At 45.7% G+C, this 22,887-nt stretch overlaps 1 protein-coding gene across 1 annotated transcript in view; it reads left to right on the forward strand.

Moving 5' to 3' along the window:
• MAP3K4 (mitogen-activated protein kinase kinase kinase 4) overlaps positions 1-22,887 on the forward strand; it is an 85,729-nt gene that overhangs the window by 58,933 nt on the left and 3,909 nt on the right. The window contains exons 10-24 of the mRNA XM_039882273.1: positions 42-308; positions 1,597-1,746; positions 3,866-4,027; positions 4,519-4,652; positions 5,130-5,208; positions 5,946-6,012; positions 8,964-9,060; positions 9,866-9,997; positions 13,333-13,433; positions 14,095-14,175; positions 17,077-17,268; positions 18,366-18,436; positions 19,438-19,554; positions 20,428-20,587; positions 22,240-22,466. Coding sequence (XP_039738207.1) covers positions 42-308; positions 1,597-1,746; positions 3,866-4,027; positions 4,519-4,652; positions 5,130-5,208; positions 5,946-6,012; positions 8,964-9,060; positions 9,866-9,997; positions 13,333-13,433; positions 14,095-14,175; positions 17,077-17,268; positions 18,366-18,436; positions 19,438-19,554; positions 20,428-20,587; positions 22,240-22,466 — 2,037 coding nt within the window. The remainder of the gene's footprint in view (positions 1-41; positions 309-1,596; positions 1,747-3,865; positions 4,028-4,518; positions 4,653-5,129; positions 5,209-5,945; positions 6,013-8,963; positions 9,061-9,865; positions 9,998-13,332; positions 13,434-14,094; positions 14,176-17,076; positions 17,269-18,365; positions 18,437-19,437; positions 19,555-20,427; positions 20,588-22,239; positions 22,467-22,887) is intronic.

A 22,887-nucleotide genomic window follows, 5' to 3' on the forward strand; every position in this document is an offset into this window, starting at 1 on the left:
GACATTCCTTAATTCCAGATTTTGGATTGTTTCTTTTCCAGGTCCAAATTCCTGGCTTAGAAAACTTGCAAGTATTTGTTCCAGACTTTCTTGCTGAGGAGAAGACTGTTATTTTGCAGTTACTCAATGCAGCTGCAGGCAAGGACTGCTCCAAAGATTCAGATGATGTACTGATGGACGCCTATCTACTTCTGACCAAGCACAGTGACCGCGCTCGGGATTCGGATGACAGCTGGGCCACATGGGAGGCACCACCTGTCAAAATTGTGCCTCAGGTGGAGACTGTCGATACCCTGAGAAGCATGCAGGTGTGTCTCACTCCCGGGTCCCACACCTGCCATTCCCCACCCCTGACTCGAAGCAGTATTTCTTACTTAAAATACTTTTAGGAAAAATGAATTATTAGCAGCTCATGAATGATTTAACTACTGTAGTAGTCTCAAATAGACACATCCCAAAAATATGCCTTGATGTTTTAATAGAAAATTTTGTAGCGTTACTTAAACTAAAATATTCTATCGAAGTCTTTAGGTATGTTAAATTATAGTGGAATATTTGAACTATTTTATTTATATCTTTCCTCAGTTCCATCGTGTAGGTAGGTCTATATATCCATGATCTAAAAGGAATTAATTACCTTACTCATTTAATTTGTAATTCTAGAAATTCCAGTTCTCTAGGAACTCTTGTTTTTTTGGCTTCTTAGTTTTCATTTTTGTAGCAAAGGCTGTCACCTACCCAGCTAGCAGGATTCCATGACAGTTTATGTAACTCAGTGATGAAACCATAAGAAGCTTTCTCATGGCCTCTGTTCAGTGAGGGGACAGTGATGATGAGTGCTCTTGTGTACCTCAAGCTCCACGGGACTGGAGCCGGACACGCCAGGCTACTGTTCCTCCACTCTACAGAGCTGCCTCTCTTACCCTCCCAGTCGATCGCTAGCCCTCACGAGCCCCAACCATTTCCAGTCACTGACCCTCCTCGGTGTCCCCAAAGCCACTCCTGTGGTCAGACCCCTTTCCCCCTTCCAGGACTGTCATAGGTCCCGCTTGCAGCTTTCCTGCTCAGCCCTCCCCTGCCCCCTCCACCTCCCTGTTTGTGTCTGTGTCTGGTACTTCCGGTGCGATCGTTATCATACGCACATCTGATGACATCACAGATCTCAGCATATCGCAGTGACTGTCACTTAAAGAGTAAAAATAATAAAATCTTGGCTTTTTACTGTTTCATACAAGCCCCCCCTCCCCCACTCCACTCTGTTCTTCAGTTCTCTGTCCGCACGTGCTGCACCAGCACAGACGCACAGACTCCGCACCGAGAGTGTCGAGTTGCTCGAAGTCCTAGGATATTTCAGACATTGTGCCCACACGGTCCCGTGGGGTTCTTCACCACGTGCGGAAGGTCCCACACGGGGGTGACCACCGCATCGCCTTGCTCTGTGGGAGCGGCTGTGCTTGCCGGCTGCTCTCTGATCGGAGGGCTGCTGGCCTAGTAACCCTGAGGTGGGCGCTGATTTTCGACTGGGGATTGAACTAGAATGGGGAAGGAAGCAGTGCCTGGTCTGTTTTTAAGCCCGAGGCTTGGTTTTCCTCCCAGGTGGATAATCTTTTACTAGTTGTCACGCAGTCTGCTCATCTCATAATCCAGAGGAAAGCTTTCCAGCAGTCCATCGAGGGACTGATGACTCTTCGCCAGGAACAGACGTCCAGCCAGCCGGTCATCGCCAAGGCTTTGCAGCAGCTCAAGGTAGTTCACTGTCAGCTCTTCCTTAGCTCATGTATCTGCATTTGGATGTGACGCTGCAGAGGAGCGAATGTGTCGTGATGTAATATCGTTCAAGGGACTTGAGCTCGTAGGTGGCCTGTCTTCCCAGTACACATTTCCCCATGCGGAAGTGAAAAATGCTGGTTCTTTCCTGGAATTGTAGAATGTGAGAATTGGAGAGGATAGAAATTTGAACAGTTACGTGACTTATAGTGGTCATGTGGCTGTTGAGTAGTGAAGTTGATACTGGAATTTAGGTCTCTTCATTCCTAATCCACTTTTTTTATTCTTCAGCAGTTACCAGTATTTACTAGAGTAGTTTCCAAGTCAACATTGTGTAATTAAAAAATTTATTTATTGTTTTGTTTACCGGATAATTCAGCCAGTTTTAATAGGGAGGGCTAGTTGTAGACCGTCACAGAGGCCGTCAGCACCCATGGCAGGCCAGAAGTCCTCCTTCCCTTCCCATTATTTCTTATTTCCACCACTTTCCATTAATCAGGCTTGGTTTTATCCACACTTTGCCACAGGTCACCAGTTACGTCTTCTCAGTCACTTTAAGACTTGATTTCTTGAGGAAGCACTTATCAAAGTTACAAGTAGTTTGATAAGCATGTTTTTCCTCTGTCGGTCTGATTTGTCTTACTCATTTATCAACATTCTCTCTTACAGATTGTCATCCTATTCTAATCCCAGGGCAGGGGGGTTTTGTCTTTTAGTGCAAAATTTTTAAGACATTGATTCTTCTTGAGCTTAAGAAATTTATAACCTTAAGGATGTGAACTGTCACACTCAACAACAGAGAAGGGGGAAATTAGACACTCTAGTAACATCTGAGAATTGTCAACATGGAGGCATTTGAGTTTGGGAGGATTTCAAAAGATGCCAGTTGGATCAGGTTATGGGAATGCTCACTGGGTATCAGAGAGTCTGATTTGGCCAGACCTTGGTGTGTACAGTGGAGGGCAGTGAGAGAGAGGCAGGTAGGATCAGGTGGGCAAAGATCAGATTGTTGAGAGATTTTGGATTTTATTTTCTAAACCTTGGGGAGTTGTTGAATATTGAGGAAGAGTATTATGGAACAACGTGTAAGGAGAGTACCTGAGGGAGACCACGTGTGCATATGTGTGTGTTTAAGGGTGGGCAGAAAGGGAGCCCATTTAGGGAGACAGCAAAGGTTGCATGAGGCAGTGTTTCTCAGCCTCCGCACCACTGACATTTGGGGTCAGTAATTCTTTGTTTGGGGAGCTAGCTGTCCTGTGTATTACAGCAGGGGTCCCCAACCCCTGGGCCACGGACCCGTACTTGTCTGTGGCCTGGTAGGAACTGGGCTGCACAGCAGGAGGTGAGCGAGAGAAGCTTCACCCGTATTTGCAGCCGCTCCCCAGTGCTAGCATCACCGCCTCAGCTCCACTTCAGATCATCTGGCATCAGGTTCTCATAGGCTCACCGGTCCCTGGTGCCACAAAGTTGGGGACCGCTGTATTATAGGATGTTAAGCAGCATCCTGGCCTCTACCCAGTAGATGCCAGTAAATTTTACTCCCCCTTCCATGTTTTGATAACCAAAAATACCTGTAGATACTGCCAGTGTCCCTGGGGGTGTGTGAGGTAAAATCTGCCCAAGTCGAGAACCCCTGAACTAGGGCAGGCGGGGTGGATAAGCAGGGCAGTATGACGTGATGATATTGTGGAGGTCATTTAGAAATACATCGTTACTTCACGGGGAGGCCTTGAAACCAAACTTAGACTTGAACAACGACCCAGCGAGGGAAAAAAACTGGTGTTTGATACGTAAAAACATCGAAACTGTGAGCATTGATTCAAAGACCACGTTGTGATCAGGCATTGTCCTTCTAAATGGAATTTCTTCCTTTTGTATTTCATGAGATGTTAAAGAATACCTAATAAAAATAAAAACGAAGATGATATAATTTCCTCTATTTTTGGTCATTCCTTTTGAGTAACAGAAATAAATATGGCCAAAAAAATATCGTAGTGATTTGTATCTGTGTGATGATGAAAAAAATCTTCCTCTAAAATACAATAAGTGCTATGGGATCTGCTTCATTTTGGATTAATTATGGTTTGGGACTCTTTAGAATGATGCGTTAGAGCTTTGCAACAGAATAAGCGATGCCATCGACCGAGTGGACCACATATTCACTTCAGAATTTGATGCTGAAGTCGATGAGTCTGAGTCTGTCACGTTGCAGCAGTACTACCGAGAAGCTATGATTCAAGGGTACAATTTTGGGTTTGAGGTAGGTACAAAATAAGAGGAAAAACGGTACAACTTATCCATTGCTCTGCAACTTACTTATAAGCATTATGAGTCAAATGCAAATCTGATTGTTGATTGTAATCACAGCTTAGTTAATTAAGAATGTCGTCTTACACCATCACTGAATCTGAGAAATGTCGGTTTGCTTTTAAAGTGTTGGATGATTGCCCAGTTTTTATTTTGTGCTAATAGCTATCTGCTTACATTTAAAAACCTTCTTTGAGATATGGTTAATATCATAAAAGCACATTCTTAATTTAAACTTAAGAGTAAAACATTGATGAAGCTGCATTTTAAGACATTATATTCTTTCTAGCTCGTCATGCTTTTTTCAGAATATGTCAATTTTAATTAGGCTTTGCTTTTTTTTTTAGACAAATGACATTTTAAACAGATATAGCATTAATAGTGTTTAGGTTTTTGTATAATCGTTTTCTTGTTAACTTTGATATGCATAAAATCTTCTTACAGTATCATAAAGAAGTGGTTCGTTTGATGTCTGGAAAGTTTAGACAGAAGATAGGAGACAAATACATAAGCTTTGCCCGGAAATGGATGAATTACGTCCTAACTAAGTGTGAGAGTGGTAGAGGTACAAGACCCAGGTATGACCGCGTAGGGTGTGTTCTTCACGAGGCCTGTGGGGTGGGTACTTCCTTCTGTTTTACTTGGGGTTTCTGAACAGATGACACGAGAAGGAGAATTTTGAACTCTTTGGTGATCAGCTTTTTTTTTTTTTAATTTTCTTTAATTGACCTATTTACATAGAAAACTTTATAACTCTTAGAAAACTTCTAAATAATTTGTCCCCAAATGAATGATATGTAAAGGAGTTTATCGGTTTAAGCCCGTTATTTGTGTAAGTGGAAAACAAATTGGTAACTCGTTTCTTTATTAAGAAGCCATTTGTCTTTCCCCAAACATGCTATAAATGTTCTCAATCCCAGACATTTATATAAACAAAAAATGTGATTGTTCTAGGGAGTAATTTTCCAATTACGTTCCTTTCAGTATTGTGTAGACTGAAATCGCTCTAGCATTTTCTTGGTTATTTTGTGACTGTTGAACTTTTTCATGCACAGGTGGGCAACTCAAGGTTTTGACTTTCTACAAGCCATCGAGCCTGTATTTATTTCAGCTTTACCAGAAGATGACTTCTTGGTATGGAATTTTCTAAAGTTTTTTTTTTTTTTTCATTAAAAAAGTAAGTTGACCACTGTATATCCCTGATCGTGCCTTTTTTAAATATTTGATAGTGGTTTTTAAGGACTTTTTAACATAATTGTAATGACAATGCTGAGAACTGAGTAAATAAAGCGCTCTAAGTAGCACAGTAGACACCGGTGCTCATTTCTTCATGTCACGACATGGTTCAGCTAAGCCAGTGTAGAGCAGTTTGTGTGACTTGGCTTTCCTATTTATCAGTTTCATGTTTTATTAAGTGCTGACTTAGTTGCTGGTTTTTAAAAGTTTAATGAAGAACAAAAATTAAGTATTTCACTTCACTGTGCAGCATTTGAAAGCATGATGCCAAATGTTAAATATTATCATTGTTATTCCAGTTAATTCCATCAGATCAAAATGATGTTATTCATCTTAGCCTCCAAACAGTAGAGACAATTATAGGAAAAGTCTCTCACTTGTGCACGTTGCTGCATTATGAGGAGTTGAATGCTAATCTGCTTTCACTTATAAAATGAAATCGTGTATGTTATTTTAAATTATGTACAATGTGTGTTTATTTTATGTTTGTACCTATTTTAAACCAGCTTTGAAAATATTTACTCAGGATAGCATGTTTCTTTTAAATATACTGGAAGCTTAATCAGTGCTAATCACATAATTGAGAGAGCATGCATTTTTTTCTCTTCTCCTTCTCCATTTCCTTTGGCCCCCAGAGTTTACAAGCCTTGATGAATGAATGCATTGGCCACGTCATAGGAAAGCCGCACAGTCCTGTCACAGGTTTGTACCTTGGTAAGACAGAGCTATAGCATTTCTCCTAGAACCCACTGCTTTAGGTGAGCGCATCATCCCATAACTGCACTTACTTAAAATGGCATAGAGGTGCTTTAAGAATATTCAGGAAAATGGCAATAAAAGTTAGAGGAACGTGGTACGTACATAGAGAACTCCACAGTATCCTTCTAAATCCAATGGGAGGATTAAAATGCCAACACCAGGTATTCGATGCTCGTCAGTGTTGTCAAACTACTTTTTTTTTTTCCCTCACACCAACGCTGTCTGTTCCGTTCTCCCTGTTGAAACTTTTCTTCTCGGGGAGGAGGGAGGCTCGAGGAGAAGGGCTTTTCCTGCTGCTGGACCGCGAGCGTTCGCTCTGCTGCCTTCACCTCCTGGGGGGAGACGGCTCGGCTTTCTTTACCTGGCTTTGTTAAGGGCCGTTTTCCCCTCGTGTAGTGAACTCCTGTTTGGTTTTGCTGGAAAAAAAAAGTCAAGTTGTGCTACAATATACTTTAGTTACAGTTTTTAATTATAGTTAATATACAGTTTTACAGGGTGTGTTGTAATTTGAAAACAAAACATGTATCAGAAAAAGGCTGTGTCTTACCCTATTCTTGAGATAGTAAATAAAAGCAAAACTGTATTTATGTAATAAACATCCCAAAAATGAAAACTTAGAAATTTTAAACAATTTTAATTATACAAAATAATTCATAAATGGTAAATTTGTTGAGCAGCAGCTATGTCTTAAAGAGTCCTTGCCAGCTGTAGAAAGCTTAGTAGAGGTTTCTTTGTCTTTAAAATACACTCAGTTTTTACCTTTTTCCCCCAAGGTTGTTAAGAAATGACAAAACTATTTAAGCATATTCTGTAAAATGTGCTATGTTTTATCAAACTTTTGATCACGGATATTATCATAAATACTTTGACTTTGTGATCTAAAATGTTTGTCTAAGAATACATGACCAGTAATTCAATAAAAATGACTTCTTTAAAATATTTTATTACATAAGAAATCAGTTTCATTGTAGAAAAATTACAATGTAGAAAAAGTATGTTAAAAATATAGAAAATGTACATGTAGGAAAATTTTCAGTAGGAAAATATATTAGGAAAGAAAGAAATGCTCATACTCCCACAGTCCACAGGTAACCCCTGCTGCAGAGTCACTAACTGTTCTCACTGCCGCTCTTCAGACTGCGGTGGGTCAGTTGGTCCATAGCGCTGTTTGTCGGCTCGAGGTGTCCTCTGTCCTCCTTTGTCCTCCTTGCCACTGTGGAAGGTGGAGGCAGCACCTGATCAGAGTCAGATCGCCCAGCCGCATGCAGGACCCTGGGGCTGCTCATCTCCCACCTCTGAGCCTCCCCTTCCCTTCTAGCGCTTACACTGGATGCTAGTGAGGACCCGTGAGGACCCAGGAAGGCGATAGCCCTGTGATCTGTGCCGTTGACACAGGGCAGGCGTCAGCACTTGGTTTCGTGTCCTTATAAGAGAAATTAGTGAAAGTGAGAGCACATCACCTGTTCTTGTTGTCGTCGCTTGCTTTCTGCCCCTCTTTCTGCTCTGCCTGGTAACTGATGATGACAGCCTGGTATTTGACCTTCCACATTTTCTGTACTCATACAATTACACGGACGCATTCTGCCCTTCTCTCTGCTCATATAATCACACAGCATTTATAGGGTTGTTTTCCTGCCATTTATTAAGTATCATACTTTTTCAACAAGTTAGATAGGCATACTCTTAAAATGAGTGTTTTATTTCATATGCAAAGGATGTTAAACTTACGTGTGTATGTGTGTGCACGTGCTTGTGCGTTTTAACAGAATGTCTTATTTTGTACAAACTTCGTGGGAAAATTTTGTCGTAATTTTTTACTCCATTCCCATTACGTTTGCTGCGTTAAAGACATCACCATCCTCACCAAATGATATTTGTTGTTGTTTTTTCTTTTTACCTTTGCTCCCGTTGGGTTTCTTCCATTTATTGTCGTGGTCGTTGAGGGCAATGAGCAGGGACACAGATTTCCTAAATTTTTCCTAACAAGTGCTTGATTTTTGTTTTGCAAGTTTTCCCTTCAGCTCTCTCCATTTTTGGTACTTTTGTCTTTCCTGTGTAATGTTATTAAAAGCAAGCAAACAAAAAACATGGAAAAGGAAGTTTTTCCATTTAGGATGAAACATATTTAGAATAAAGCATATGTAGACTAAAATTATTAACATAGGAAGAGAAAATATGACATTAAAAAAACTTGGGAGGATTAAAACTAAGTTGAAAGGAAGAGGAAAATGGAGAAATAGACACAATATAACACACGTCCATTACTGGTTACAGTTAGTTATTGGATAAGTAGAATGGTCAGCATTTTTTGTAATCGACTAGGTAAGATTGTATTTTTAAATTGTTTTAAGTTTTATCTGTATTGACCTTCTACCAGAATATTTAAAAGAAGAGAGAAAAACTTGTTTTGGGAAAAAACCCAAAACAATTAAACTGTGCCCTGACTTCCTGGTTTGGTTTAAAGGAATGAAATAAAACTCTACGTACTCAGGAAAATGGCAGTGACCGCTCCCCAGCTCAGGACCCGTTACAGTGTCACCGCTCATTTGAATCCTTTTAAAAGTGTCGATAACATAACACTTTTTATTAGAAAGATGCCACATAAGCCACATTTTCATCTGTCTCTCAGGTGGAATATTGTTTGTTTTGCATGTGTTATGTACATTTCACCCCCAGGATTTAAACAAATGGTTTTGACGGAGAAAAGTTTGAATGTGTAACATAACTAAAAAGGGACATTTTCCACAATATTCGTGTGTATGATATGATTTTCTCGTATAAATGAGTTTATTTTGGTCACCAGCAAAATTACGTCCTGCTTCCGGTTACTCGCCTGGCTTGGCAGTGTCTTGGCCCCTTTAACCAGTTGCATTTGTCGCCATTTTCACTAGCAGCTATTCATCGGAACAGCCCCCGTCCCGTGAAGGTGCCACGATGCCACAGCGACCCTCCTAACCCCCATCTAATTATCCCGACTCCAGAGGGATTCAGGTATTCGGGGCTTCTCTGGTCACTGCGTGGCGGAGTGTCTTCTGACGTGCATGCTAACACTCTGGAAGCTGCTGGGTGCTTGCTCTGATAACTAAGTACTCCTCTGTGTCCAGACATTTTCAAACGCTCTCATTTGCATTCTCTGGAAGACACACCACAGTGCCTTAGTTGCAAAAGAAAAAGATGCACAAATCTACAGCAGATCGTGCCTTTCAAGATAACTTGGTTTCTCAGCTTATTTATAACCTCAAGCTACTAAATGCTTTCCAGCTTTGGAATATTCTTTCTGTTTTTTTCTTTGAAAAATGACCTTAGGGAAACACATTTGGGCGTTCATGGCATAATAAACATTTGAGAAACAATACTAAATATCAACTTAAAAGCGGAGGAAAAACTGGAATGGTCTTTCCAGTCTCGATATTTATGTGTGTGTAACTATGAAGTGACTACTCAGTGTACCAAAGTGAGCTCAGACACTAGCTCCTCCGAAACCCTTACTGAGTGTGGTGGCATTTCTGCATCTTGTCGCAGCGAGCATCTTCTGCCAGGTGATCACTTTTTAAAGTTAATTTTACTTGACAGTTTTTATGAGGAAGGACCACACTATTTTTAAAATAATTAGTTTGAAATTAGGTTTTCTTTTTCTTTTTCACACCTAGACCTGAATCTCAGTCAAGGAACAATTTACATTATATATTTTAAAACATTTTTCACTTCCTCCCCCTGTTTTATTTTTCGCTGAGCATTATGGGCAAGCCCGCCCCCTTGGCTCGGCCGCGTCCTGAAGCTGTCTTTCTCGTCTCAGCACTCGGAGCCACAGCAGCCCTGCTGCCTCTGCCGCCTCTGCCGCCGCCGCTGCCGCTGCCTCCGGTCGCCCTGGCCCCTCAGGCAGCGACCCTGCGCCCCCCAAACTCATCAGCAGTGCCCATGACGCCAGGTAGTCTCGCTCTACCAGGGTCGTACCCCCCTGCCCCCCACGTGCGCTCCCGCTACGCCCCAGGCCCTGGCGGGGCTCCTCGGCCACTGCGTCATCCCACCCCCAGGCTCCAGCACCGACCCACACGGGTGGATGGTCTGCCCAGTTTTAAGACGTCTTTGGAGCTGATAGTAACCAAAAGGGCCAGAGTCTCCACCAATAATAACTCCCTGGGGGGAGAATCAGAGGAAAGAGCCTGGTCCCCACTGAGAGAGGACAGGAGGTGATTGGTAGACGCCGCCTTTCCTGCGGAGGTGCAGAGATGGCGTGTCGACGTGGTTAGGTGGTGATTCGTCTTTTAGGAGGGTCGCTTTTCTAAGCAGCAGAGTCCCCATTTCTGCAGTTGTTGATTACAAGTGGTTTGTAAAGGTGCGAAACGAGTTCACGGGCTGGAGTCACACACGGGGCCGGGTCGCCACGGGCTCCTGCAGGGCGTCCACGGGCTGGAGTCACATGGGGCCGGGTCGCCACGGGCTCCTGCAGGGTGTCCACGGGCTGGAGTCACAGACGGGGCCGGGTCGCCATGGGCTCCTGCAGGGCGTCCACGGGCTGGAATCACACACGGGGCCGGGTTGTCACGGGCTCCTGCAGGGCGTCCAGTGTCAGCGAGGAGGGCGCTGTGATTCCCACCCTACGGTGTCCTTTTCACCGGTGTTCATCAAGGGCTCCTATACTTAATGGAAAAAGGACATTTTATTTCTCTTAGTTCTACCCTTACATTTGGTGGAAGGGACACTGTCACTATTACCCAGTAAGAATAGTGATAGTCAGACAAAACTGGGCTGGGGGCGATCTCATCAGAGAAGGTGTTAGTGTAACGTGGGCAGAAAGGTGACATAAAGCTTTAGGATTTAAAATAGACTAAGTTTTTTAAGTTACTTTGTAACAATCTAAAATTTCTACATTTTTATTCTTCCTCATTAAAATAATTAATATTCCTAATTTTTAGTGACAAACATCTGTAACATAAAAAATGTCAATGTATTTTACAGCTTAAGCAGTCAACTAAAAAAGTTAACAGTTAACATTGAATAAAGTCCCATTTACCGTTTTTATTTTTATGTTTAGAGCATTTCGTGGCCAGTGCTCCACACTCACTTCCATGTCCCCGTGGGGTACTGAATCCATCTTTTCTGTAAACGCGGTAAGGGGGGCGCTGTGCCCTACACAGCAGTCGAGCTGAGGAGCCCGTAGCCAGAACTGTAGTGCCAGCTCTCACACTAGCCGCCTCCACGTTCACGTGCGATTTAAAAGGGGGTAACACCCCACTTTATTCAAGTCTTGTGAACTGTAGTTCAAGGCGTTTATAAGGCTGGTGGCGTGGAACGTGAAATGTGTTTCCATATAAAGTTCAACACCTGCAGTGGCTTTTTTGTGCCTTTAGTCTTAGGCCTTGCATAGTAATTTTTCAGCATCTTCCGAGTAGCATTTTGTAAACATTTTTCATCGTAAATTTGTACATACTTAGAAAGATCCCTGATGTTTAGAAATTTTACTACCATCACAGTATGCCATCTTGCAGGCCTTTTTTTTTTTTTCCCCACAAAGGAATGAAGTTTTCTTACCTTTTTTGCAGTGTATAAGTGACCGTAGATAGAGAATAGCAAAGTCACGTGGGTATGTGCAAAGCCGGTGGCTGGGTCTCGCCCTGCAGTCGAGCCTTGCACGTGCTAGTTGAACTTGTGCCTCGGCCCCTTTCCGTGCGCCTGTGTGGCGGACCCGAGGAAGACCGTGCGTGCCTGAAAGCCAGAGTCTCAGCACAGGCCTGGTCTGTGAGTGTGCGGGGAGGAGCAGAGCGGTGCCCGCGGCCTCCCACGTGGGCAGGGGCGCCCAGCCTCTCCGCGTGCAGCCCTCGCCTGCCTGAGATACACCTGCCACAGGGGCCTCGTACTTTGCCCCACAGCGTCCCGTAAATATTTCGATTTGGTTTGCTTTGACTTAGGAAGTAGCTGGGCTTCAGTTGTCTTTGCATTGTTTTATAAAGCATTCTGCATCGTTCTGCTTGCCAGAGCTGGCTCTGACTGCTCTGCAAGAGCCGGTTCTTAATTTTCAGGAATTTTGCAAGCCGGTCATCCCAGTGTAGAAGTCGTCAAACTCTACAAGCCCTCCCCCACCCCTGCAACTAGCTGTTAAAAATTCACCAGCACACCACTTCATTTAAGTATGTTTTCTTGCCTTTTACCCTGGCAAAAATCTCTGAGGATGTGGTTTGGACTAATGTTGTGTCTGGGAAATGAGAGAAGCAGAGGTGCTAAGTGACTTCTTCACGGTCCCCCAGCTTCTGGCGTGGCTTAGGAGTGGACTGTGTTTCTTTGCTTCAACATGAGTGACTTCTCCATGAAATGGCGCCAAGACTTTCTCATGAACTACATGGCAGGAGGGGATGTCCCCTCCTTTTAGACTTAGCAAGTACTACCCTAGATTTGAGAGTATAGGGAAGTAAAAAAGCACTGCATGCTTCATAGTTTGTAAACGTCTGTTCATTAGACCAGTGTATGTTTAAAAAGAGCATAAATGCTACCATACTTCATTATGTCATTCATTTAAAAATTACACACTAAACTGTTCATAAACTAATGCCATACTTATTTCGAATGATTTGTATTATAATTTTAACAGCTCCCTTCCTTACTTCTGGGTCTTACTCTTTATGGATTCATTCTGATTGCTGAACAATTAACTTTTAACTTTATTCTGGAAAAGCAGCAAATTAACTGTGTTCTTTATATGTTAAGCTTCCTGCTCTTCTGCACTTTTGCTTGGCTACTGCTTGAGAAACTTAGAACTTCTGAATAAGAAACTCTGTTTTCTTATTAAGAGATTTGAAACTTTTTAGTACCTTAAATAGGTTTAAGTACATAATTTGATGGTAGTTTTAAATATTTACTAGATTTGGCTAATACTTTTTATCCATCCTGGGCTTAAGTTATGGAGCTTGCCACACGTCAGTAACACTTCCATAAGTACCATTTTTCTTTTTTTGTTTTTATTTTTGTTTTTAACATAAAACAATATGTTATGCAGTTAGGTTTTCGTGTGTGGGATATGGAAGGGAGGAAGTGTAACTCTCCTAAACTCCAGAGGAGGGTTTCCCAGTAGCAGCGCTGTTCACTTTGCGTGAATAATTCGCTGTTTGGGGCTGTCCTTTGCGTTGTCCTCTACCCAGCAGAGGCCAGATGTCCCCAGGGGCCGGAATCGCCTCCCAGTTGAGAATCACTGTTCTAGAAAAATCTCACAGATCTTTCATTTTGAATTCCATTGAATTGATAGCTCAATTTTTAAAAATATTGAAACAGGGGTTCCAGTGTCCCCGAGAACGATCGCTTGGCTTCCATAGCAGCTGAACTGCAGTTTAGGTCCCTGAGTCGTCACTCAAGCCCCACTGAGGAGCGAGACGGTGAGTGTATGTCAATAGCCACATTCTTAACCAGCCTCCTCTGCCTCGTGCCACCTGTTTGTGGTTAATGCCTTTTAAAAGGAAGGAAGAATAAGTGACAGAGCTTTATGAGAAGATTTAATGCTGAGCACACTGATTTTTAATGTAGACGCTTTTTCAGCTGTATTTGCATTTTCTAGGTTTCCTTTTGTTGCTTTTAAAAATTCCTATTCCTGATATTTTACTTGCCAAACACTCTTATTCACTTTAAAAATACAAAAGTGATACTGTGTGTGTTGCTGATATGCTGAAGTTTTTTTATCATGCAGACCTGGGAGTCCTAGCCCCGGAGGTCGGGCTTGCTCGCGCCGTAGCACCGCTGGGCTCCCCTCGAGTGGGGTCCCCAAAGAATCCAAATTCTGCTCAGTATTCTGTTGTCTGTCAGTTGTGTAACGTTTACGTAGTTAGAATCCTATAACCCCGTTAAGAGCTTCTTGGTTTGGTGCGATTTTCTAGAATTGGTTGTAGAGACAGCTTCTCACACTCATATCAAACTATAATTAATTCCCAGAAAAGATAGACTGGCGGTCACTCATTGTGGCCACTCACCGCTTCGGTCGTGCTCTCGATTGAATAGCGTATTTGTTTTATGTCTTAATTCATATGAAAAAATACTCTGCAGAACCAGCGTATCCAAAAGGTGATTCAAGCGGGTCAGCGCGAAGGAGTTGGGAGCTCCGGACACTCATCAGCCAGACCAAGGGTAAGGGAGAGCGCGCAGGACTTCACGCGCGGGCGTGCACAGTGAGCGCGGCCTCGCGTAACCGGTGCTTAGCCTCCGAGCTCCTAGCCCTTCTCCGTTAACGTGTCGCGATCGCCTGTGTCCGTCTGACGTCACTCGCAGTGTGTGCCGTGTGTGCGTGCGCTTCCTGTGTCTCGTGCTGAGTCACACTCCCCTGCATCAGGGGCGTGTTTCCTGCGTTCCGCTTCTTCCAACAGCGAGGGGGTTGATTTTACGGCCCCTTTGGTGGGCCTTGAGCATTCTTCTTTGCACATGGTCGGCTATAATAAATATTTGTAAAATGAATAACTGTTCATCTATTGGGCTAAGAAGTTGAAAGAAAGCATTTATCTTACCAACTAGGTGATCAATCGATATTCACCAAAAGAATAAATAGAAAAATCACTGGCCTAGCATTTGATGACCGACAAAATGCCTTCACGTAGTCTTTGTCACAACACTCTTGAGCAGGTGGCAGGATAGATTTTGTTCTCTTTTCATAAATGATAAGTTTCTGAGAGGCCAAATAATTTGGCCAGGGCGGCAAATGACAGAGCTGCGACTGGAACACACTGCTTCTGTCTTCAAGTCCAGGACCCTTCCCGCCATAGCACCCCTTTGAAATGTATGAGGCCGATCAGAGTGCTTGTCCACCTCGGCCAGGGCGGCCAAGGGGGATTTCCTGGAGGCTAGAGCTGCCCCTTGAAGGAACAACAGGTCTGCATCAAGCCAAGAGAAAAACGCAGAGTGAGAAACACACCTGGAGGCCATGACTGAGGAGTAGACCCGCTGGAGCGGACTGGGTAGTGTAGACGTACGTGGAGATGACCTTGAAAGGGTGAGGGGTTATCAGGTCACTGTGTTCCTCAGTGATGGGCTGAGTGACGTAGGCCTTACCCAGAGATGGCGGCCGGCCCCTGGAGCCTCTTGAGCAGCTGGTGTGTGCTGGGAGTGGGGGCTGGGGACAAGGGAGGTGCTGAGGTAGATTAACCTGCCAGCCGGAATTGGGGAGGAAACAGGGAGACTGGTGCTTTGCACAATAGTAAGATACTGGACCTAGGCGGGATTTTAAAAAAAGGAATAGAGACAAAAAACAACATTAGACAGGCCGGGGGCCGGCTAGGTGCATGTGGAGGGCCAGGGGCTGGGGGAGATTTTGGTGGCTGGAGCCCCGGTGACAAGGCAGAGAGTCTCTCCAGTGGTTCTCACATAACTAGTAGTTAGTTCCCACGGATACCAGGTCTTTGCGATGATTTTCAAAATAAATACTTTGTGGTCAAGTAAACTTGAGAACTCTTGGGAGAATTACAGTTCACATTGACATAGTCAAGACTGAGAAATCTTGAGAAATTTTTACTGTACAAAAAAAAAAAAAGCCTTTCCCAGAAATATTTGACAGTGGAGTCCCTGGCCTCACAGCTGCGAAATCTTGTTTGGTGCCGAATGATCAGTGCCATTTATTCAGGTGAAGGAATTGGGGTCCGTGTTTTACAGCAGAGATTGTATTAAGAAACTGTAATTGGAACATTGTAAACATCTGAGAATTTCTCATCTCAAATTCACCTTACGGGCATCCCAAGCCTCAGTGACCTCTTTGTCTGCCAGAAAATGCAGGCTCTCAGATGGCTACTTAGGATATGATATGGCTTGCAAAGGCTGTACTAGAGATGTGTAGAAAGCAGTGCTTTCTCAGGTTACGGGTTGTGACCCGCTAGTGGGAGATAAAATCAGCATTAAAAGAAAAACAGGATGCAGTCTGAATCACATGTGGTGAGAGTAATAATGTCTCATGAAACTCGTGGATTCTGTATGTGTAGAAGGTATTTCTTACTGTAAATCGATGAAATAAGTTGGAGAAATAGAGATGTAGTGCCTTTTGAAAAATAAGGAATAATAAAAACAGTAGCTAAAATTTATTGAGTATTCCTGTATCCCAGGCACTGGGTCAAATGCTCTACGTGTGTAATTTCATTAAGTCATCACAATTGCTCTGTGAATCAGGTACTATTACCTTCATTTCATGGGTTAGGAAATTTACATATGAAGGAAGTCAGTTAAGTTGCCGGTAGTGGAGCACACGGTGAGGCCAGGGTGTTATTCCAGGCGGTCTGATTCCAGAGCCCTTCCTCTGTGCACCTCGCTTCTCATCAGGAGGGCTTCCTACGGGAGGTGCAGTATCTTTGCTGAGCTCTGGGACAGGTCACATCAATCACCAGTCACTGTGGTGGGAAGGTGGTGTTTCCGGCAGACAGAAAAGTGTGAACAGAGGCATGGAAGTGGGGAATGGTTTGGTGGGTTGCGGAAGAGTCTTCAGTGTGGCTAGTACAGAGCCTGTGGCTGGAGAGGGACAGGGGAATGCTTGCCAGAGTGAACTGGAAGCGGTAGACTGGGTCCGAATCGTGTAGGACCTTGAGTCCACGTGAACCGAAGGAGGTGGACTGGGTCGGAATCGTGCAGGACCCACGTGAAGGGCCTCGCGGTTTTGATTAGCAGGTTGTCATGAACCGTGAAGTAGATCGACGTAGCAAGGTAACATGATCAGAGGTTATGTTTAGTAAGAATATTGTGGGCAACGAGAGTGAATTGGAGAGAGGAGAGACTGAGGCCGGAGGGTGGCCACTGCAGTCTGACCAGCAGGCTTGGGAGAGGCAGTGATGGGTTTTGTCCGCTGAGCTTGCCTTCTATGTGTGTGTCTGCAGAGTGGGTGGTATACTCTGGAGCTGCTGGGTTGTGATGGGCCGGAATTCCCCTGCTGTGCATCTGAATACATAAGCTTTGCTTTGATGGAGCGCTAGTGTATATCGCTCTGTTTTTCTTATTGTTCGCTGGAAATTGACTTGAGAACAGCGATTGGGACTACTGAGTTTGCAGCTCTCCCTGCAGATACCGCTTCTAAACAAGGACCCATAGAAGCTATCCAGAAGTCAGTCCGATTGTTTGAAGAAAAGAGGTATCGAGAAATGAGGAGAAAGAACATCATCGGTCAAGTTTGCGATACCCCCAAATCTTATGATAATGTCATGCACGTTGGCTTGAGGAAAGTGACCTTCAAGTGGCAGAGAGGAAACAAAATTGGTAAGAAAATTAAGGAACATGACACAAAGACCATCTGTGTTAGAAATAGCAATAGTTTCACTTCTTTAGGTAAAAACTTACATAGTTGGTCATTTTCCCTTATAGACGTGGCACATGTGCATTGTATCTTTTGCAAAGGGTTCTGTTTTAGTTGGTAAAATGTGTTCTGAGAGCAATATGAAAGGAGGTTTTAGAAATGGATCATTTAAAATGGATCATTAAATTGAATACTTTTGATAACTCCAGAAATTTCCAGTGGAGAACTGCGCAAGTTTCACCCACTTGTGTAGTCTGTATGCCTTCTGCCTTACTCCCACAAGAATGTTGTTGAAGAGAAATGATACCAATAAAAGATAGGACAGTCTTTGAAATTAATTCATTTCCAGGTGAAACAGCTTCCTGTAGAATAACTAGGGGTGGTGGATCGTGTGAGAGAAGGAGGCGGATTATGTTCCACACGCCCCAACCCCCTCCGTTTAATGCACCTCTTTGTCCAGCCTTTAGGTGTGAAGAGGTGTTAACATAGGGCTCTGTGAGCCTCAGGTCACCTGAACTTCCTATTTGGGCAGAAAACACTGAAAACAATCTTGTACTTTTTAATTGTACTAATTGTCGTTATCAGTCTTTTTAGCCGTGGCTACCTATAGTTTAATGTCCCTAAAGGTATGTTAGTGGAACACCCTTCCCACACGCTCCTAGACCTGAAGCTTTAGGCGCAGTTAGGCAGTGGCGGAGCTTACTCCTGGCCACGCCCTCTGCCCTCCCCTGGCCTCCTACCCTCTGGCCCAGACTCCTTCGGGGGCCACAGGGGCTCAGATGTCTGCTCCAGGGTGCCTAGTGCTCCCCTTCATGTCTTTTCTGGGATTTGCCAAGGCCAGTTCTACTCTCCCGACAGATGTTCACAGGTAAGACAGCGGAGAGATCACCTGAGACTTCAGTTATTCGGGAACATTCAGGCGTATTTTAGGTTTTGCAGCAGTAGGCTTCAGCAAGCATAATGATACGTATGTGATATAGCTCCAGAAAGACTAGTGTGCATTGCAGTGAGTTATGACGCCTGCTCGGTGCCTGAGCTATGTGTTTGTTCCCGTCCGCAGGTGAAGGGCAGTACGGGAAGGTCTACACCTGCATCAGTGTCGACACGGGTGAGCTGATGGCGATGAAGGAGGTGAGTGGTCTGGCCCTCAGGGGCCTTTTCGTTTGAAGCCTCTGTGTAACGGAGATTTGGGGAGAGAATTGGATTTCTGAGGTTCTCCTCTGCGCTTGGAGCTAGCTTCAGCGTTCCCATAGCGAGTCACCTAGGCCTGAGGCTGCATTTAGCGCTTGTACTGTTGGGACCACCAGGCAGATACACTGCGATAACGTGGGAGTAAAGGAGTTTGCAGTTTCAGTGAGGGCAAGACCACGTGCACGCGTAGTCCCGCCAGCACACAGGTGTGAGTGCCAAGCACGGGAGAAGCCTGATGGAAGCCCGGAGGGCGGCAGTAGCATCTTACAGGGATGTTTGGGGAGAAGGTAATATTCGTGATCAGCTTTAGAAATGAGCGCCATTTTCGCAGCCGGAGGTAGACGGGGAAGAGCAGGGAAACCTGAACAGAGCCCGTCAGGGGAACGGGCTGTCGTCACTGGTGAGGGCACCTCGTGACTCCGAAGTGGAGGGCCAGGGAGGACGAGGCTGGAGCTGCTGCGGCCTTAGCATCCCAAGCGGCTTGGCGCGCACCAGCCACAGGGCGTGTCCAGACCATGCTGGTCACCCCTCTTCCGGCCTCTGCCGTGCTTCTCACCTTCTCTGCATGGCACTTAGCGCTTGTCCCAGCCCGGTGGTGAACTTCAAGGGGCAGGAGCATATCTCGTGTTTTTATCTTGCTCAGGACCTGAACACCTGGCATTGTTCACTGCACATGTCAGGCTTTCATTCATTCAGTTTGCAGTTACGAAAGCGATCCCGTTAGCTGTCATCGCAGCAGAGATTCTAAAGTAGGCGTGTTTCCTTCACTTGGGACAATGAAGGGAAGAAAGTCTGGAAGTAAAGTCACAGACACACTGGCCATAGTGCTGTGGGTCTGGACAGTAAACATGTCAAGAGATGGCCTCACAGCCCCGGGGTTAAGGTGGCCCCGCTCCTAGGAGGTGACGGCACCCACAGTAACCGCTGCTTGTCTTTCACAGATTCGATTTCAGCCTAATGACCATAAAACTATCAAGGAAACTGCCGACGAGTTGAAGATATTCGAAGGCATCAAGCACCCCAATCTGGTCCGGTATTTTGGTGTGGAGCTGCACAGAGTAAGCCACCTTCAGGCGCACTGTCGCGTGAGGGTCCGTGAGGGCGCAGACGGGGCCCTGTTCTCCATCGCAGGTCTTCTCATTTCAGAGCGCAGTAACTTTGCCTAATTCTCAGGAACCCTCCATGACTTACACCATTTCTGCCTTCTCTCTGACTCTAGAGGAGCCCTTCCTGAAATGTAAGTTGTAGACTGTAGTCTTAACCCGACAGTACAGAGCACTGAAAGCCATCCTGCCGATGAGAAGATGCTTCTCGAATGCCCCTCGCACAGCTTCTCGTTCCTTTTTTCCTCCTTCCGTTTTTAGCTGAACCACTGTTGAGTACACTGTCAAGTAACGTTGCCTTTTCTTTTATGTGTGTTTAGGGAAGCATTGTGACATGAGAGAAAATTAAAACCCCAAATTCATTTTTCCCCTCATGTTTAGAAATAAACACTTTGAGAGAAAGGATAACTTGGAGCATCTTGGTAGAATATGAGCTTTCAGGGGAAATTGGATGTTGGTGATTTTTGACGTTTTCACACAAACTCACGTTTGAAAAGGATGTGTTTCAGTACTTAATCATACATTTGTAGGGACAGCCCCGTCGGGCCCTGTCTGAGATTATGTGGCTGACGTCATTGGATGATGATAGACATATATCGCCTGCGATTTGGAGATGTTTTATCCCAACCAGCTGTATAATCCCAGACAGAGCAGGCGGGCAGACACTGCGACGGGGAGTTAGAGACGCCTGCGGCGAGGCGAGTTCAGGGTGGCGAGTGCAGCAAACCGCTAGGAAGACGGTCCCTCCGGGGCCCAGCCCGTGACCCTTTCCAGACCCTTCGCTTCGCGTCCACGTGAACACACGGCCGCGTTTCGTTCCTCCCGCAGGAAGAGATGTACATCTTCATGGAGTACTGCGACGAGGGCACGCTGGAGGAGGTGTCCCGGCTGGGCCTGCAGGAGCACGTCATCAGGCTGTACTCCAAGCAGATCGCCATCGCCATCAACGTCCTCCACGAGCATGGCATAGTGCACCGCGACATCAAAGGTAACCCCGCGCTCGCCGAGCCACCGCGGCATCTTCCTTTGCTTCAGATGCGCCTCCGTGAAGGACCCCGCGTGGAGCAGCCACGTGCAGCACACGCCTCCGCCGCCGAGGAGAGGTGTCTGCTCTGTCTTTCTGCTTCCGGCGCAGTTCGTTCCCAGAGACAGAGCCGCTGTGTGTAGGCCACCGTGGCCGGGCCCGTGCATTTACACAGCCGCGAGCAGAGCGCCCTTTTCCCCGGGTCGAGAGCCCCGCGTGTTTGTGTGTGAGCGCTGAGTCTGTAGAGTGGCTGTGATCAGAGCTGCCGGGGTGGGCCACGGTGTGCAGCTCTGCTTGGGGACACGGGGATGGGCTCCTTTACCTGATCCCGCAGCGTGGGGTTCTGCTTATGACTGACCCGTGCCTGTGATTGGTTCTAGTGCCTTTCCTTCTGGCGTGAGGGGACTAGCCATGCTTCTGCCTTAGAAGTGTCCCTCTTACTTTTGCCTTAGCCACACCGTGGCCCTGACCTTTGTGTTTGGGTGTCTTGGGGATAATTACAGCAACAAATTATTATTGTCTCTGACCTCAGAATGAAGGAGTCCATTCTGTTGCATAATAGTCTGAGGCCAGCCCTAAACGCGTTCCCTCCACGACTGGGCCAGGCCCTCTGTGGTGGCCTCCCCGCGTCCCCAGCACGTCTGCTCGCCCGCCGCCTTGCTCTGCTGTTTGCCATCATTCTGGGCATTTGCCTGATGGGCTCATTGTGCATTTCCAGTTGTTCTGCCCCAAACACCGTACTCAGTTCTCTGCCCACTGTCATGAAATGGCATCTTCATGTCATTGGCCACGGCCTTACAGAGCATCCCTCGGAGTCCTTGAATCAAGTCCACTCACTGTGCACTTGCGCAGCGTGGCTGAGGCTGTGCACCCGTGGACCAGCTCCCAGCACTGGAGTCGGCCCGGGCTCTCTGCCGTGGGCAGCACCTCCGCAGGTGCACTTAGCCATGAGGGTCAGCTCTGGGCTTCCGCTCACCTGCGGCTGCTTGTCTGTCTCGAGTGGCTCTGCATTGCTTTTGGAAGGAGGTGCCTTGGGCATGCGATGCCAGAGACGTGTGGCTCAGTGGCAATGATGCTGTCCTACAGAAGAGGGCAGGGTGGCCTGGGAGAGCAGCAGTACCCCAGGTCTCAGCAGACACAAGGTGGGGTGGTGTTGCCTGTTGAAGTAGGAGACAGTTACAGAACCTCCTGTTCGGTCACCGTCTAAAACCAGCGCAGCGGTGGCCTCAGATGCGACTAAGCAACATGTGTGCCGGCTCCTGGCCACGTGCTGCGCCCTGTTGTGGGAGCTGCTCGTGGCATATAGCTCTGTTTCGGGGACTGCTACCACAAGCATTTGCGTTTCTCCAGTAATTTCTTTAAGTATCTCTGTGGGTTTCTAATGTTAGAATTTATGCAGATATTTCAGTTTAGAAATTATTGGTCAAAGCTGTCTGCACTGATATTAAAATTCTTTGTTAACGTTTACAAAAAGCTTGAAATCTTTCTGTGATTACACGTGGTGAATAAAGTTTTGTGAACCTCGATATTATTTACTTGGTAGTTCAGGTTGCTGTGTAAACTTTAAGATGCCCACATTGTGTTTCAGAGGCTAACAACTGCTTACTTCTTGTCAGGTGCCAATATCTTCCTTACCTCATCTGGGCTAATCAAACTGGGAGATTTCGGATGCTCAGTAAAGCTTAAAAACAACGCACAGACCATGCCCGGTGAAGTGAACAGCACACTGGGGACAGCAGGTGGGGACCGGCTTGATCTCTTTTTGTGCCAAGTCCTTGCTGTGTGCCTAGGCACTGAGCCTCCCCTCCAGCTCTGCCGCCAGCACTGGCTGGGAGGGCAGGGGGTCTGACCACACGGGGACCAGTCCACACCCGTCAGACTGGGAAACCAGTTCCCCTTAAGGTTAAAGGAGTGAGGAGGGGCCTTTTCCTCCCAGAAGAACTCCAGGCTCTTCACACGGGTTTGTTAATGTTGTTCTAGTCGAAGGAGCGAAGGAGCGTTATGCTTAAGTGGCAACCACCTGTTTTGATGTTCAGCATCGTAAACCTTTGTATCCTCCTTTGCAGGCTACATTTCATATTTTTATTATGCATACAGTTCGTCTGAAGATTCTCACTTTCAAAAATTGTCATTTGGAAGATAACTGGGCCCCTAAAATGTCCTTTCAAGAAATTGATTTGAAATGTTTTCAGTTAGCGATATTCCTATTGTGTAATTCGGAGAAGCCCCACCCCTCCACCCCTCGCCACCCCCGGCACTACCTG

Source organism: Pteropus medius, unplaced genomic scaffold, assembly GCF_902729225.1.
Source record: "Pteropus medius unplaced genomic scaffold, Ma_sr-lr_union100, whole genome shotgun sequence".
Classification (NCBI taxonomy): Eukaryota; Metazoa; Chordata; class Mammalia; order Chiroptera; family Pteropodidae; genus Pteropus; species Pteropus medius.